The 13,349-nt window shown below is 42.5% G+C and overlaps 1 protein-coding gene across 1 annotated transcript in view; it reads right to left on the bottom strand.

Annotated features, from left to right (window-relative positions):
* Positions 1-13,349, bottom strand: part of meis1b (Meis homeobox 1 b) — a 70,523-nt gene that overhangs the window by 22,662 nt on the left and 34,512 nt on the right. Inside the window, exon 8 of the mRNA XM_076891483.1 lies at positions 12,167-12,312. Within this exon, the coding sequence (XP_076747598.1) occupies positions 12,167-12,312 (146 nt within the window). The remainder of the gene's footprint in view (positions 1-12,166; positions 12,313-13,349) is intronic.

Genomic DNA, 13,349 nt, shown 5'->3' with positions numbered 1-13,349 from the left:
GTGTGTGTGTGTGTGTGTGTGTGTGTGTGTGTGTGTGTGTGTGTGTTCATGCTGTGCTGTGAGAGCTACGCCATTTCAAATTCCTTTCTGTGTAGGTGGCATCGACTGACATCCCTTTGACTTCATTAGGGAGCAGGGACCCAGCAACAAAGCTGGCTCTGGGAGAAAGGGGGGATTAAAGAAAAAAAGAAAAGGGAGTGAGAGTGAACAAAACAACAACAGAAGAAAAACAAAGCACCCCTAACCTAATTTCCTCTGATTCAGGCTGCTCCGACGCAAAATAACTAAACAGTGCAAAAACAGATCTTTTGAGAAACTCAAAATGAACCAACTACGAGATGAGAGATGCAGAGTCTCTTCTGTCTGAAAAGCCTGTGCAAAATTAAATGTCCCCTTCTTAGCGCTACCCAAAAAAAGCAGGAACAGCCTTTTTTATCATACTGGTCTTCAGTAAACTAGCTCAAAGCTTGTATGAATAATTCATAAACCTTTTTTTCTGTTTTTTTTTTTTTTTTTGGGGGGGGGGGGGGGGGGGGGGGTCTCGATATATGCACCATAAATTGCAAAGAAACCCCCTTTCAAACTGTTTTTGTCATCAAATCTCTCCATCTCTTTTCGGGATGAAAAAGAAATGTGGAAAAGCAGATGTTCTTGGGTTTTTTATTCATTAATGAGCATTGCCCTCTCAAAAAACAGCTTTTGTTGATTTAGGGAAATCTCACAGCGCTCTTGCCTATGGGAATGAGATAAATCTAGTTAGCTGGTGACGCAAAGGGTGAAAAGTATGTCATTAAAGCTCCGGTACAAAGTGGATTAGACAATGTACAGCATTGCCAGCTTCCACAGAATGATAATTGATGATTAGAATCATCCATCACTCTCAGGGCACAATGCAGGACAGCAGCCACTGTGTTGCAATATAACTGGGTGTTAAAAACCTACAACAACTGTGTGCTGTGTACAGTAGGGTGTGTCTCTAATGTATGTGTAGACTTAAGCTTATAGCATGTAGGTACATGACAAGTCTTTAGAAAGTGCCATATATACGTATAATATAAAGGGTGAGGTCTGTTGGTGCTGATGGAAAGAATCGTGTGTGTGTGTGTGTGTGTGTGTGTGTGTGTGTGTGTGTGTGTGTGTGTGTGTGTACTTTCTGGTTGTTTTCACTATGAAGGCGTGCTTCATTAGTCCTCCCTATTCCAGCACAGGGAAGGCTAAATTTATTAAGGGGGCCGGATGTTGCACAACACCTGCTGCTGTGCTTCCCTCTGTGCAATAAAGAGAAGGGAGTGCAGCATGCTAGCTAATGCTAGTGGTAAGCACTGCTCGTTGGACTGAGGCTGATGAGCTGAGGCTAATTCAAGGGGTGATTATGTAGTTTGCTGGACCACTAAACCTCTTTAAGCCCGTAATTACCACCTATTTGAGCGAGGGGAGGCACTCCAAAGCAATCGGCACTTGCACCAAGCAGTGCAGAGAACGGCAGCCACAGCTGGAGGTGGGCTGCCTCAGGGCTGCCTGGGAATGAGGGGGTGTGTAAATAGGGAGTAACAGGGATCCAAAAAAGCATCATCCTAGTAAGGTACCATAGAAAGCTGAGAGAAACCAGTGGGATGCCCCTTGGAGCACAAGCATGCTAGCTCCAAGCTACAGTGCTCGGAGCTACCATTCTAGCACTGATCTCTAAGCTTGCAAACAAATGTTCTCTTGTTATACGCAACTACAATACATGGAAGTTTTTACACAGGGCTGTAAGAAACTATGAGCTATTACTGGTGAGTTCAAAGAAAGAAAACAAAAACTACTGCACTAAAACGTAGACTTTCTAAACACATAAACCCTCAGTATAGACTAAGGATGAAGGTAAGAGGAGAACAGAGACATGTCATTGTGGTGAGAAACTGTAAAGCTTTTTTTAGACTCATGTCCATGACATACAAGAGGGAATCAGATTCTCAGATTGCACTTCGACCATGGGGGAATACATTTCATTTCACCTGACTTTCAAGGAAATTTGACTTTACGTAATGCAACTGAAATCTGATCTCTCAGAGGAAGCAATTTGGGGACCACGGCACATTCTAATAACCCCGGCGATATTATTATGTTATTATCATAATTACCCTTTTGCCCCCAACGTTTTAATTAGAAACTCACCACTGGCCCCTAGGGGGGTGAAAAGAACCTGGATTGGGGGGAATACTGAAACTAGGTAAAGGTATTTCACAATTGCTCCCTTATGCTCTTTAAAGCAGGTAGCAGATAGAGGAAGGTTACAGCCACTGTTATTATAAGATGAAGCTTTCACATTCACCTCCTCTTTCTCCCTCTGACATCTCTGTCATTCAGAGTGCACCTACACCCCTCTCTCCTTCCTCTCCGAGTCCCTCTAGTTTCCTATCCTTTTCACCCGTCACCGCCCCCTCCATCCCTCTGTTCTATATTTAGCTTTTTCCTTAACTATCTGGGGCTGCCTCTGTTTCTACCTTCTTTTCTCCCACCTTCATTTAACTTTTCCCTTTACAATTAGCTCCCATCTTTTCTGTCTTCTCTTTCTCCTTTGTGAAATGCCTCCTCCCCCCTCCCCAATTTCCTCCTTCTGCTTCATTCATCTCTCTCTACCTCCACATCTTCAGCAGCAGAGGGCCTTCACCATCAGTGCACCGCTTTTGCAAATCAATGACTTAATCTGTCGTAACAAACAAGTGAGCAGCATCCTCAGTCCTGTCCACGTTCTGCTAACAATATAGACAGCCTCGGAAAGAGTGAAATGAGCAATTAGAGAAGAAAGCCGGCAAATAAAGTGTGAAATATGCTGCCTATAAATAAAAGGATGACTTTAAAGACAAGAGTACAGAAATACATGAGGATCTTACTCTGTGTTACAAATATGTTTGGAGAAGACGTAAAAGAAAGACAAGTCAGTGGAAAAGTGAGAAAAATGACAGGGTATGTGCATTGGTATAGGTTTTCCCAACACATCTTCTCTGCCAGCCCTCAGCTCTGCTCGACTCCTCTACCATGAGTTATTGCCTGTCTGCATTCACCACCTGGTTCACTAGCTATGATTTCCCTCACTCCAGTGGACACACAAATACACATAAACGTACACATGCATGCTTGTTTGTGTGGGTGTGTGCGTCACAGATGAGCGTACAACACACACCTGATTGAGGCACCCTGGATCAGCTGGTCAATAGTACACTACCAACCTATAGCCATACTATCCATGCCACCTGCCGCTAATGGATCATAATCCTGACAGGGGTTATTTTTCTCCCCAATGTAAAAATATGAAAAAAAAAAAACCTTTATCACAGGATTATGAGACAAGTGATTAGGATATCACCAGATCTCATCTATAAATCATGGTTCTCTCCCCTGTGCTCTTGTGCCATTTCCCCTTTGAAACAGCACAAGAGCACCAATATTTCCATGACATCGGGGTTCAAGACCATTAAAATGTAAGGAAACACAGCTGTACATTATAGGAAAAAAAGGAAGTAAAAAGGGAGTGAAGAAAGGAGGAGAAGGAGGGAGAAGTCAGGGAGGCAGAAGGCATGCATAAAAGATAGGAAACCCTTATGGTTTTTCAGAAAGAAGTGTTTTGTCAGAAAGGGACACAGAGTGTGGGGGAAAGAGAGAGGGTTCACGCATGGGAGAGAATACAAGTGGGAGGAACTGAATTGATAAATTAGTTCAGCCAACGCGCAAACTGATTACCACAATGGCAAAGCCACAACGTCTATCGAGCACACGCATGGAATGAGACACAAAGGCATGCACACATTCACTCGGCATTTACAAAAGAGACATGAGGCTGACAGATACAAATAATTGCACAACTGCATATGCAATCACACACAGGCGTGTGCGCGCACACACACACGCACATCCACACCAAATGTATCTAGGGCAAGCTGCAGCAGTTGCTGTAAGTAAAAGGTATTGAGCTGCTGACTCCAGCCAGAAAATATCCCACAATCCTCTGGATCACCAAACACAGCCTAATGGATAATGGCTAACAGCTAGCGCTAATGTGATTTCACACTTAGCAGAGTTAATATATCACTGGCTAGACAAAATCATGCTACACAGAGCCTATGCTAAACTCAGTTACTTGAAGGGCGGTGAACATTTTTCTGCCAAAAGTCTCATTTGAGGAGTTTTAAACAAAAAAGCCACTCGGAGGTTATGCATTTGCTTAGAGAGTGCATGAGAGGATAGCTTTGCTAATCTCTTGCAAAGCAATGGATAGAAGCATTTCATCAAGTTAACCACAGATTTATGACAATATTTTTCCCTGACTCTTCCATATGTCAACTTGCCACTCACTCTCCAATAAATACCACAGTGATGGTGGGGAACTCCACACCCTACCCAGCTACTGACGTCATGGATGTGGTCCTATGTAAAAGAGTGTGCAACTTGAGTGTGTCTGTGTGCGACTTAGAGCTGAGAGCGAACCTCTTCTCTGGATTTACAGATCACTGTAAACTGATTAGTGGGTACCAAACCAAGAATGGTTTCACATATCTGAGTTACTGGGCCTGTATCCACCCAGCACACACACAAACACTCTTCACATGCAGGTGATAATGAAAAAAAGAACTAGCGTGAAGCACAGGTTCAGTATGAAGCCATCAATCATCGTGACATGCAACAATGAAACCACACACTGAACTGTTTCATAGTTTCCCAACTATGAAATTATATGAGAGTTGGAGGGAGGAGAAAAAAAAAGCAGGTTTAGCCAAAAGAAAAGAACAGATGGTAGATAGTAATAACAGTAATGATGTATAAAGGCTCAAATTAAATATTCAATTAAACTTGATATTTAATGTCATTGACATAAATATTGCATTTTAATACACTGAAAAACACCCACTGATATGTTGTTCAGTGAGAATGAGTTTCTATATATAGGATAAAAAGCTTTAATTGCAACTTATAAACATTTTTGAATTTCCCCTCCAAAAAAATCTAATCTAATGCTAAACTAAAAAAGAAGCTGGAACAGTTTAAGCAGATGATTCTGTGCGTGTTTGCGTGCATGTGTGTGCATTTAGTCCTGCAGCCACGCTGGGGCTCTGAGGCTCGTGATCTCCTTCACTGCTACTGACCGACCTTGAGGGTCTGTAAAGTTCTCACGTTCTCAAGGAAACACACTGACCCGCCCCTTGACTGAAGCCAGATCAACACACGCACACACATAAGCGTGGTTTTGGTCTAGATCTATGGCAGACATTTTAGAAAAGATCAAAGGTGACATGAATTAAAAGTTAACTGCCCTTGAGGGCTTTTAAATAGAGGAGTAAAACGATACAAGAAGCAGTTGGGAGAAAATGGGAGGAAAGGTACACCTAAAGTATTGTCAGAAATGTAAATGGACTTTGACCCAAGGCAGGTCCTAGTTCATATAAGTATTTCCAAAAAAATTCTTCAGCCTGCTTAGAGTATGGGAATAATGTGAATATCCTTAGATGACAATTTTTAAAAAGAAGGATTGTCTAACTGGATTCTTTCCTATATTCCTATATCACTTCTCAGCAAAAGGGTCACGCTTCTGTGATATAAATGCAAACTGTATTTTGATTTGTAACAGGTTTATGACATTATATGTGAGAAAACATGACCCACTCAAATGTAAAGAATGAAAGATATGCTGCCAAGATTGAACCTATGTGGAGATCTGATTTTCTGAACCTTCAAAGAATGCATCCCAGCATAGGATTATTGCTATTAGTGATGGTAAAATTCATGTGGAAATGGATGATATTTTAGTATATATATGTTTCAAGCTGCCAAGATGAACCATGTGTCAGTCTTTTTGATAGATACTGTATCCATCTGTTCATCTGCTCATCCATCCATCAATCATGACACAGATGGCCTTTCAGGAGTCCATGTCAGGACTGATGCCTTTCCTTTGCCCTAGCCATACCACTACCCCCACCTCGCTCCCACACAACACCCTCCCTAGCCTCCCACATAACACACATACTCACACCTCCTGCCCCCCTGCACCTCCACCAGATGGACTGGTCTCGCTATTTCCAGCTCCCAAAACCCACTATCTACTTGGCAAAGATGGGTCATATCATTAGCCTATCACCTTTTAATAAAACAGATAAACAGATAAATAAATAAACATCTAAAATTCTGACGTGTCCTTCCTGAAATGGTCGCAAAGTGTAAGTGTTGTGTGCAACAAATCTATTTGTCTGTAAGGGTCAGTCCACAAAGAGAAGCCCCAAAAGAAAGCTGTCTGCCTTTGGTCCCTGGGGCCTGTCAAGAGGGATAATTGATGATGTTTTCATTACAAGGTGTGGGGTAATGTGGGGGTTGGGGCACAGTATGTGTGTGCATGTGTGTGTGAATGTGTAGTGGGGGTAGGCAGGTTGACTCAGCTGCCTCCCTCTTTGACACCAACCACTCTTGGATTGGTACGGACAAGTCATTGCTTCCAAATGCCCTCGTACAAACACACACCAGCGCAATCACACACCCACATTTACACAAACATAGGTCCTCACAGACAAATGCACACACAAACACACAGCCCAAAGCCAATTCCATTCCCAGAGATAGAGTATCTGAAACTGAATAAAACCGCTGAGAATAAGCCTAACTTGTTCTCTTGTTTTCCTCTGCTACCCTGTCTCGTCACAGTGTCACGCCAGGCCTTTGGCAGATCTGTCCATCTGTCTGTCGTCTCTTAGGACCTCTTTGAAATCCCAATGCAGTGGCGCCTAAGATTCTGACTGCCGCTAAGATTGAATTAAGACCTAATCGGAGACACCAGGCCACATAGGCCACTATATTACTTTATAGTATCAAGATGGACATCATGCCTTTGTTGTAGTTTATGAATAAATGAATGAAAACACATAAAAAGTCAGCTGATGTCTTCCTTTTTAGCTTGCTTCCTGATGTCTTTTCAAAACCATTAACAAGGCGTCTTGGTGGCTTCAATGGTTAATTGAAATTATTTTTCATGAGAAGCTTAAGTTGTGCAAGATATAACTAAGACAAACAAGTGTAATGATAATCATGAGACCCCCATAACCATAAATATGAAAAAGTCCATGTCAGTGTCGGTTTCCTGAATTTAATTCAAAGGTGTACCTTCGTCATACTGTATTTCTTGCTATTCTGCATTTTCTTATCACTATAACGGTATAAAAAGTATGAAGTATGACTGAACTAGAAGGAAAAAAATACCATCCCAGCAATGGGCTGCTGCGGTGGGTCAGGGCTGCAGCGGGTGACCAGGGTGCTGACATATTCAGGCTCCAGCAATAAACAGACGAAGAATAATGGCATCTGAGGCAAGGGCGAACTCTGACCTCAAACGCTTTTCCCTCCCTTGCCTTCTGTTGTTTAGATGAGGCTTTGAGTATCTGGTTTGTGTTCTCTTAGGTGAGAAGTTCAGGAACTGCAAAGTGTTTAGTTTACAGAGCGCTGTGAATTTAAATATTAATTCTAAATGTTGGTTATGCACAACTCTGCCCTGTTGTTTGGTTCAATCGCAACCCGAACGAGGAGTTGCGATTGAGACGAGGAGGAAATTATCTTGCTTCTAATGAGTAGTGTAGCTAGCCATCCATGTATCCATCCACTCTTCTCACTCGCCTCCCATTCTGCACACCCAGTCTAGATTACTCCACCACCCAGGGCCCACGACAGCAAGGCTCCTGGCCTCCTCTGCCAGCACAGAAATGAATTATATCGCTTTTCACACCTGTTTCTGCTCAAACCCCCACTGCATGCTGCTGTGTTGAGGGTAAAAAAGCATTTCCAAGGAGGTGGGGGGGGGCAGCGCTCCCCAAGCTAAGCTACATCTGCGTACGCAAGTGGTTAAATTGGACTCTAATTGTATTAACGGCGGATTATGCCTTCAAGTTGGATTTTTTTTATACGCGCTCTCTCTCTGCATTTTACACATTTTAAGAGGAGAAAGGAGGAGGGGGAGAAAGGCAGCTCATTGAGGGTTTGCGGGTTGGCTTCTTTTATGAGCTGCGATCATGGCTGCCCCTCGTTACACTGCATCTGTGTACAAATAGGAGGGGAGGAGAGCCAGAATGAGAGGGCGTTAGCGATAATGTGTGTGAGAGTGTGTGTCCCACTCTGTGAATATACCAATATGAACACTAAAAATACCAAAACCCTCTGCCCTTTCTTTTTACACACACACACACACACACACACACACACACACACACACACACACACACACCTACTTCAGTTTAGCACAGCAGCAGTCTAAATGGGAATATGGGTAGTGTGTATAGTGGGGAGGCGGGGGTGAATTCCATCTAATTACTCTATCACATAATTTCACAAATTGCCTTTTCATAAGGGAGTGGAGAGCAGAGCACAGGGCGCGTTGGGGATTTGAGGCTTGAGCTTTCATTTACTACTCATTTCTTGTTAAATTAAACAAGAAAATACCATTTGTGTGGAGGGGAGGGTACGGGCGGGATGTGGGTGTATTCCAACCACACAATGGGAGGGTTGGAAGAAAGAGAGATTGGAGAGAAGCTTTTTCTTTATTTCAAGATTTGTCTCTTACATAAAGCAATCAGGCAGCTCAGCCGGTTATGAGTTTAGAATTGATTCTGCAATTATTTTCTTAAACACAGTTTATAGTTATTTCCAGGGAAAAGTCATTAGCACACTTCAGAGTTATATCTACATCTTTAAACACATCCTTATTGATGTCAAACACATCTAGAAAGAGAGAAAGCAGGTTACGCTTACAAATATCCCGTTTAGTTTAGTCAGTAAAACCAACAGAGAGCTAGTAGCCGCAACATATGTTTAATTAAGGATGTCAAATGCAAACAAACATCAAAATGAGATGAGGACACAAGTGGAAAATCCCTCCCCTCTCCTTTATTTTGGTTCCCTACCAAGTTTACAGCTGCATGTCAAGCTGGCAGCGACTTTGGTCATTGGTGACAGGCGGTAAACGCTAATGTTTTGTAGTCGCTCCAAGTCAGCACAGCCAAATTCTTCCGATGAACTTGTCTCACAAGCATCGTCAACAACATATGAGCTCATTGGGTGTGTTGGAGAGAACTCGGTGAGCTGCAACTGTTGTCATCATCACAAATTCAATGCCCACTCTCTATCCCTTACTCTACACCTCACACTGTACATACCTCTTGTCACCATGCATATACCCAAAAACACTGTGGCTTAGACCCATCTAACAACACCAGCAAACTTGGGAATTAGAAGTTTTCCAAATGTTACCCTTTCCACATGGAACAAGACATAAGAAATTAGCATCCTTGATGGATAAGGAAGCAGACATGCATAAAAGTCTTCAAAAAAACCCTGTAAGAACAGCTGTATCAATGCCACCTACCAGCTACCCTGCTGGTGTACTCACAGCCTCACTGCGCCACCCACCTTCCTTTCCGCTTCAGTACAATGAGAACTCCCAAGGGTCTAAGTGTGAGGGCGAATAACAGAAGGGATTACAGAACACTAAGGTTGGGTGTCTTCTACTATAATTCATTCTTAATTCACCATATTCTGTTTTGTGGTCTGTCTGCACCTGTGTCAAATACTTTTAGATGTATTATTCTTAAGAAAAGCAAGCCCTGATTGGCTTTTTAAAGACTGTGTAGCGCTACAGCAGCCCTTCATATATTGTGTATATGTCTATGTGTTCATCTCTGAGGGGGTCAGGCACATCTTTCATCCTCTTTCTTTGAAACAAAGAGTCAAGCCGTGATGAAATGTGGATCAGCTATCCATGCTTATATTGCTATCAGCAGAGGCAGAGAAGCATACTACCAGTGTGAGAAAAACTGTAAATGTTTTTGCATTATAGGTGCTATGTGTAGCATTCGTAAACATTGACATATGGTGAATAAATTAATGGTGACACTGAAGAGTAAGCAGATGAAACCACAGCAAGCATTTATCTGACACCAGCGGTATTGTTAATGCCAGTGTTTCCCAAAATTAAGACCACATTTCCCATAAACAAAGAAAATGTTGGCTCCTCTCTGCCTGGGTTTCATTTCTGTTTGGCTTCATTGAAGAGAATAAACAAATTGGAAGTGATTTTTCCATCAACCTTTCAGTTTACTTCAGTTTCAGGCTGAACTGAAGGAGCTTCTTTTGTGTAATAAGGTAAAATGGCCACATGTCCCATTGTATGCCTGCATGTTTTTGCTCTTCTTTCCATTTTGTTCTGGAAAAGAAAAAGACTGATGAATCCTCCTTATCCCTGTCTTCACCTCCTCACCTTCTTCTCCTTTCCTTTGCTCCCATGGCACTCACTTATATCCTTCTCACTGTTTGAGATCTAACAGAGTAGGAGCTTCCCATAAGTCGTGCTCACAGTGTAATATGACACAGGAGGTGTGTTGCCGGGTGTGTGTTTTCACTAGGCATTTGTGTGTTGAACTGTATTTCCACAGACAGGATGTGTGTATGTTTCAAACACCTTTCCTCTGTGGCCCCGAAGGTTTTGGGAGTGTATGGGTTGAGGTCAGGGAGTTGGAGTATGTGTGTATGATGTGTGTTTGCAGGGTGATGGAGAACTGGTGGTATATGAAAGATGGTGATAGTCAGATGGGAAGCAGGGAGTACAAAGGAAAAAAGTCTTGAGAGTATATAGAGTCTGTGTACGCACACACAATGTTGCCTACATACCTGCAGACAATTGGACACGGTAAAAAAGTTCCTCTGATTTTCCGGTAACTGTTGAAAACCAACAAATGCACTGAGCGATGAATACCATCGACATCAAAGACAAGCTACAAATAAATAAAAAGTTGAGCCCATGCAATAGCCATCATCCAACAACCAAATTGCTTTCGTTAACATCATCACTGTTGTGCAATTCAAACCAACACCCACAAAGCCAGAGCGTATCAAGTTCTCCACAAACTCCTGACATAGGCAGAATGTGTGTGACGCAAGGTTTTTCCCTAGCGTAGCTGTGTATGCTGAAATGAAAAATGTAACGAAAGACTTCATCTGTCACACAAAAAAGCAGTTTCACTTACTGTATTTTTTTATATTTTTAAAAAGGTTAGCGGTACAGTGTAGGACTATCTTAATATTAATTCCGGGTGGCCATATTGTGCCCTGTTCATACTTTATCTGAATCAATACAAAAACAGATGTGAGAGGTGAGGTCTCAAACCAACGTTAAGGAAAATGTATTAACTATTTGTTGACTGAAAACATATCAGATCTTTTTAAAAAAAATACCATTTAAAACTATAATAAAAACAGCAAAGCTTCTCATTCTTGGCAATGATTATTGCAGATACTAGCTGTGTAATATGCACTCATAGGGACTAAGGAGACTATAATCACTCTGAGTTAGTAAGCTGTACCAACACTGAAGCTCAAGCAGGGCATAAGTGACTCTTTATGGGGTAAAAAAAATAAATAAATAAATAAAACACTGAAGAATTTCATTTCATGACAGACCATGTAAACTATCGTACACTGTTCTTTAACTAGACATCTTTAATAAGTCGAATGATTCGGCTTGAACGGAATCAAAATTGTGTTGGCCAAGGGAGCATTCAGCTCACTGTTGGTTCCATCCCAGCAGTCACATTGGCACCCTCCATTGCCTAAATACATTTTTCCCCACAAAGTATCTGTGATGCAGTCAGATGGTGTTAACGGCATTTGTATTCTCTGCTATAATTGAGGAAAAATGGAGCCAAACCACAGGCCTTTGCAGCATCCCCGGCATCTGTTAAATAATGACAGATTTGTTTTTAATAAGGTTCATCTATGTATCTGCAGTTATGGCCAGGGGCATCTCTCCTTGGCTTCAACCTTATTCAGTTTCAGCAGATGAGAAGTGAGAACGCAGGCTGCAGAGATCGCCAGCAGATTACACAGGCCTCCGTCTTTGAAGTGTGCACCGTACGAACAAGGATACACTATGAAGAAGAGGGGCTGTGGTGTGTGTGTGTGTGTGTGTGTGAGAGTGTGTGAGAGAGAGAGAGAAAGAGTGGCTCAGTGTGTTCTTTTGAGTAGTGCAGAAAGACAGAGCGTATCTGTGTGTCTATGTGCAAGTATAACAGTACAGACAGCCCGTGGCTGTAAAATGAAGTTGAGTGTGCACTCGTGATATGAAACTGAGAGTGAACGAATAGTGTTTGGCTCAACTCACCGTTAGGTGCTGGAAGAGCCATGCTCTCATGATGTTGGTGGCCACCTTAGGGAAAATCCCTCTCTTCTTGTTGTGTTTCTTTTCTTTATCCGGGTCATCGTCATCCCCTGTGCTCGGCGAAGCCACACTGTTGTCCAGACCATCACCTGTCACATGACAAGAAACAGGAAGAGACAGTGGAGATCAGACACACAGTTTGTTTACTTCCTGCATTTGCTGCGCCTCTGTGTTCAAAGGGAATAAATACGATTTCGAGGGAATTCTGGAGGGCTTTGTATGCACAGAAGGATGGATATAGAGACACAACAATGGCAAGAAGAGAATGGCTGGAAAACAGCACCTCATAAATGCATTCATTTTTAATACATTTATAAATAACCCTCCCTTTCATTTTGCTCCCCCCGTCACTTGAAAACAGAGCAAGCGCTTGCATCTTCCTGGGAGAAAGACAGGGAGAAGGGGAGCACAAAGGACTTGTAAGGTCGCATTTCCCCACTCTCCCATCCAAGCCCACGCAGAATTGAAAATGACAGAGAGATTTAGTCTTTATTATCCTGAGGGGAAAATAGTTATTGAAGCGTTGCCCCAGCGCATTCTGCCATTTTACCTGAGGTGGAAAGAGTAACACGGCACTACAAAAGGCAAGGTTGCAAGGAGGGGGAAGGCAGAAAATAAAAGGAAAATAGGTAGAAAAAAGGAAGTCAGAGGCACATACAGAGCTAACAAAGCTAACTGCTTTTCATAACAATGGCGTCATGGCTGCTTACAGCAACCTGTAGGGCTTCGATAAGACTCTATTAAGGCCAGTTAACCTCACCTAAGGGGAACACTGAGAAAGCTCAGCGTATTTGAGCACTGAGAGAAAGAGAGAAAGGAAGGCGCTCCACGGGCCTTTTCTCTGCATTCAGACTCAACAACATGAACCCATACTCACACTCACACACACGCAGCACATATTCAAAACCATCCAATTATGGTACGTTTTCTATACAGCTCCAGTGGAGAGAAAGGGCCTCTTCCCATCCGTGGCTGTGAAAAGCCTAATTGTTATTATCATTATTCAAAAATGTGAGCCACCCTCAATGAAGATGATAATCATAAAAGAAACATGAGGCGAGGTAAACAAGTGGCACCTTCACTGCTAAACATTTCAGAGGCAAATAACTGACTTTTGTCCTGTATT

Source organism: Maylandia zebra, linkage group LG13 (genome assembly GCF_041146795.1).
Source record: "Maylandia zebra isolate NMK-2024a linkage group LG13, Mzebra_GT3a, whole genome shotgun sequence".
In the NCBI taxonomy this organism is placed as follows: Eukaryota; Metazoa; Chordata; class Actinopteri; order Cichliformes; family Cichlidae; genus Maylandia; species Maylandia zebra.
The sequence above is the reverse complement of the archived record's forward strand: the minus strand, read 5'-3'. Positions and strand labels throughout refer to the sequence as shown.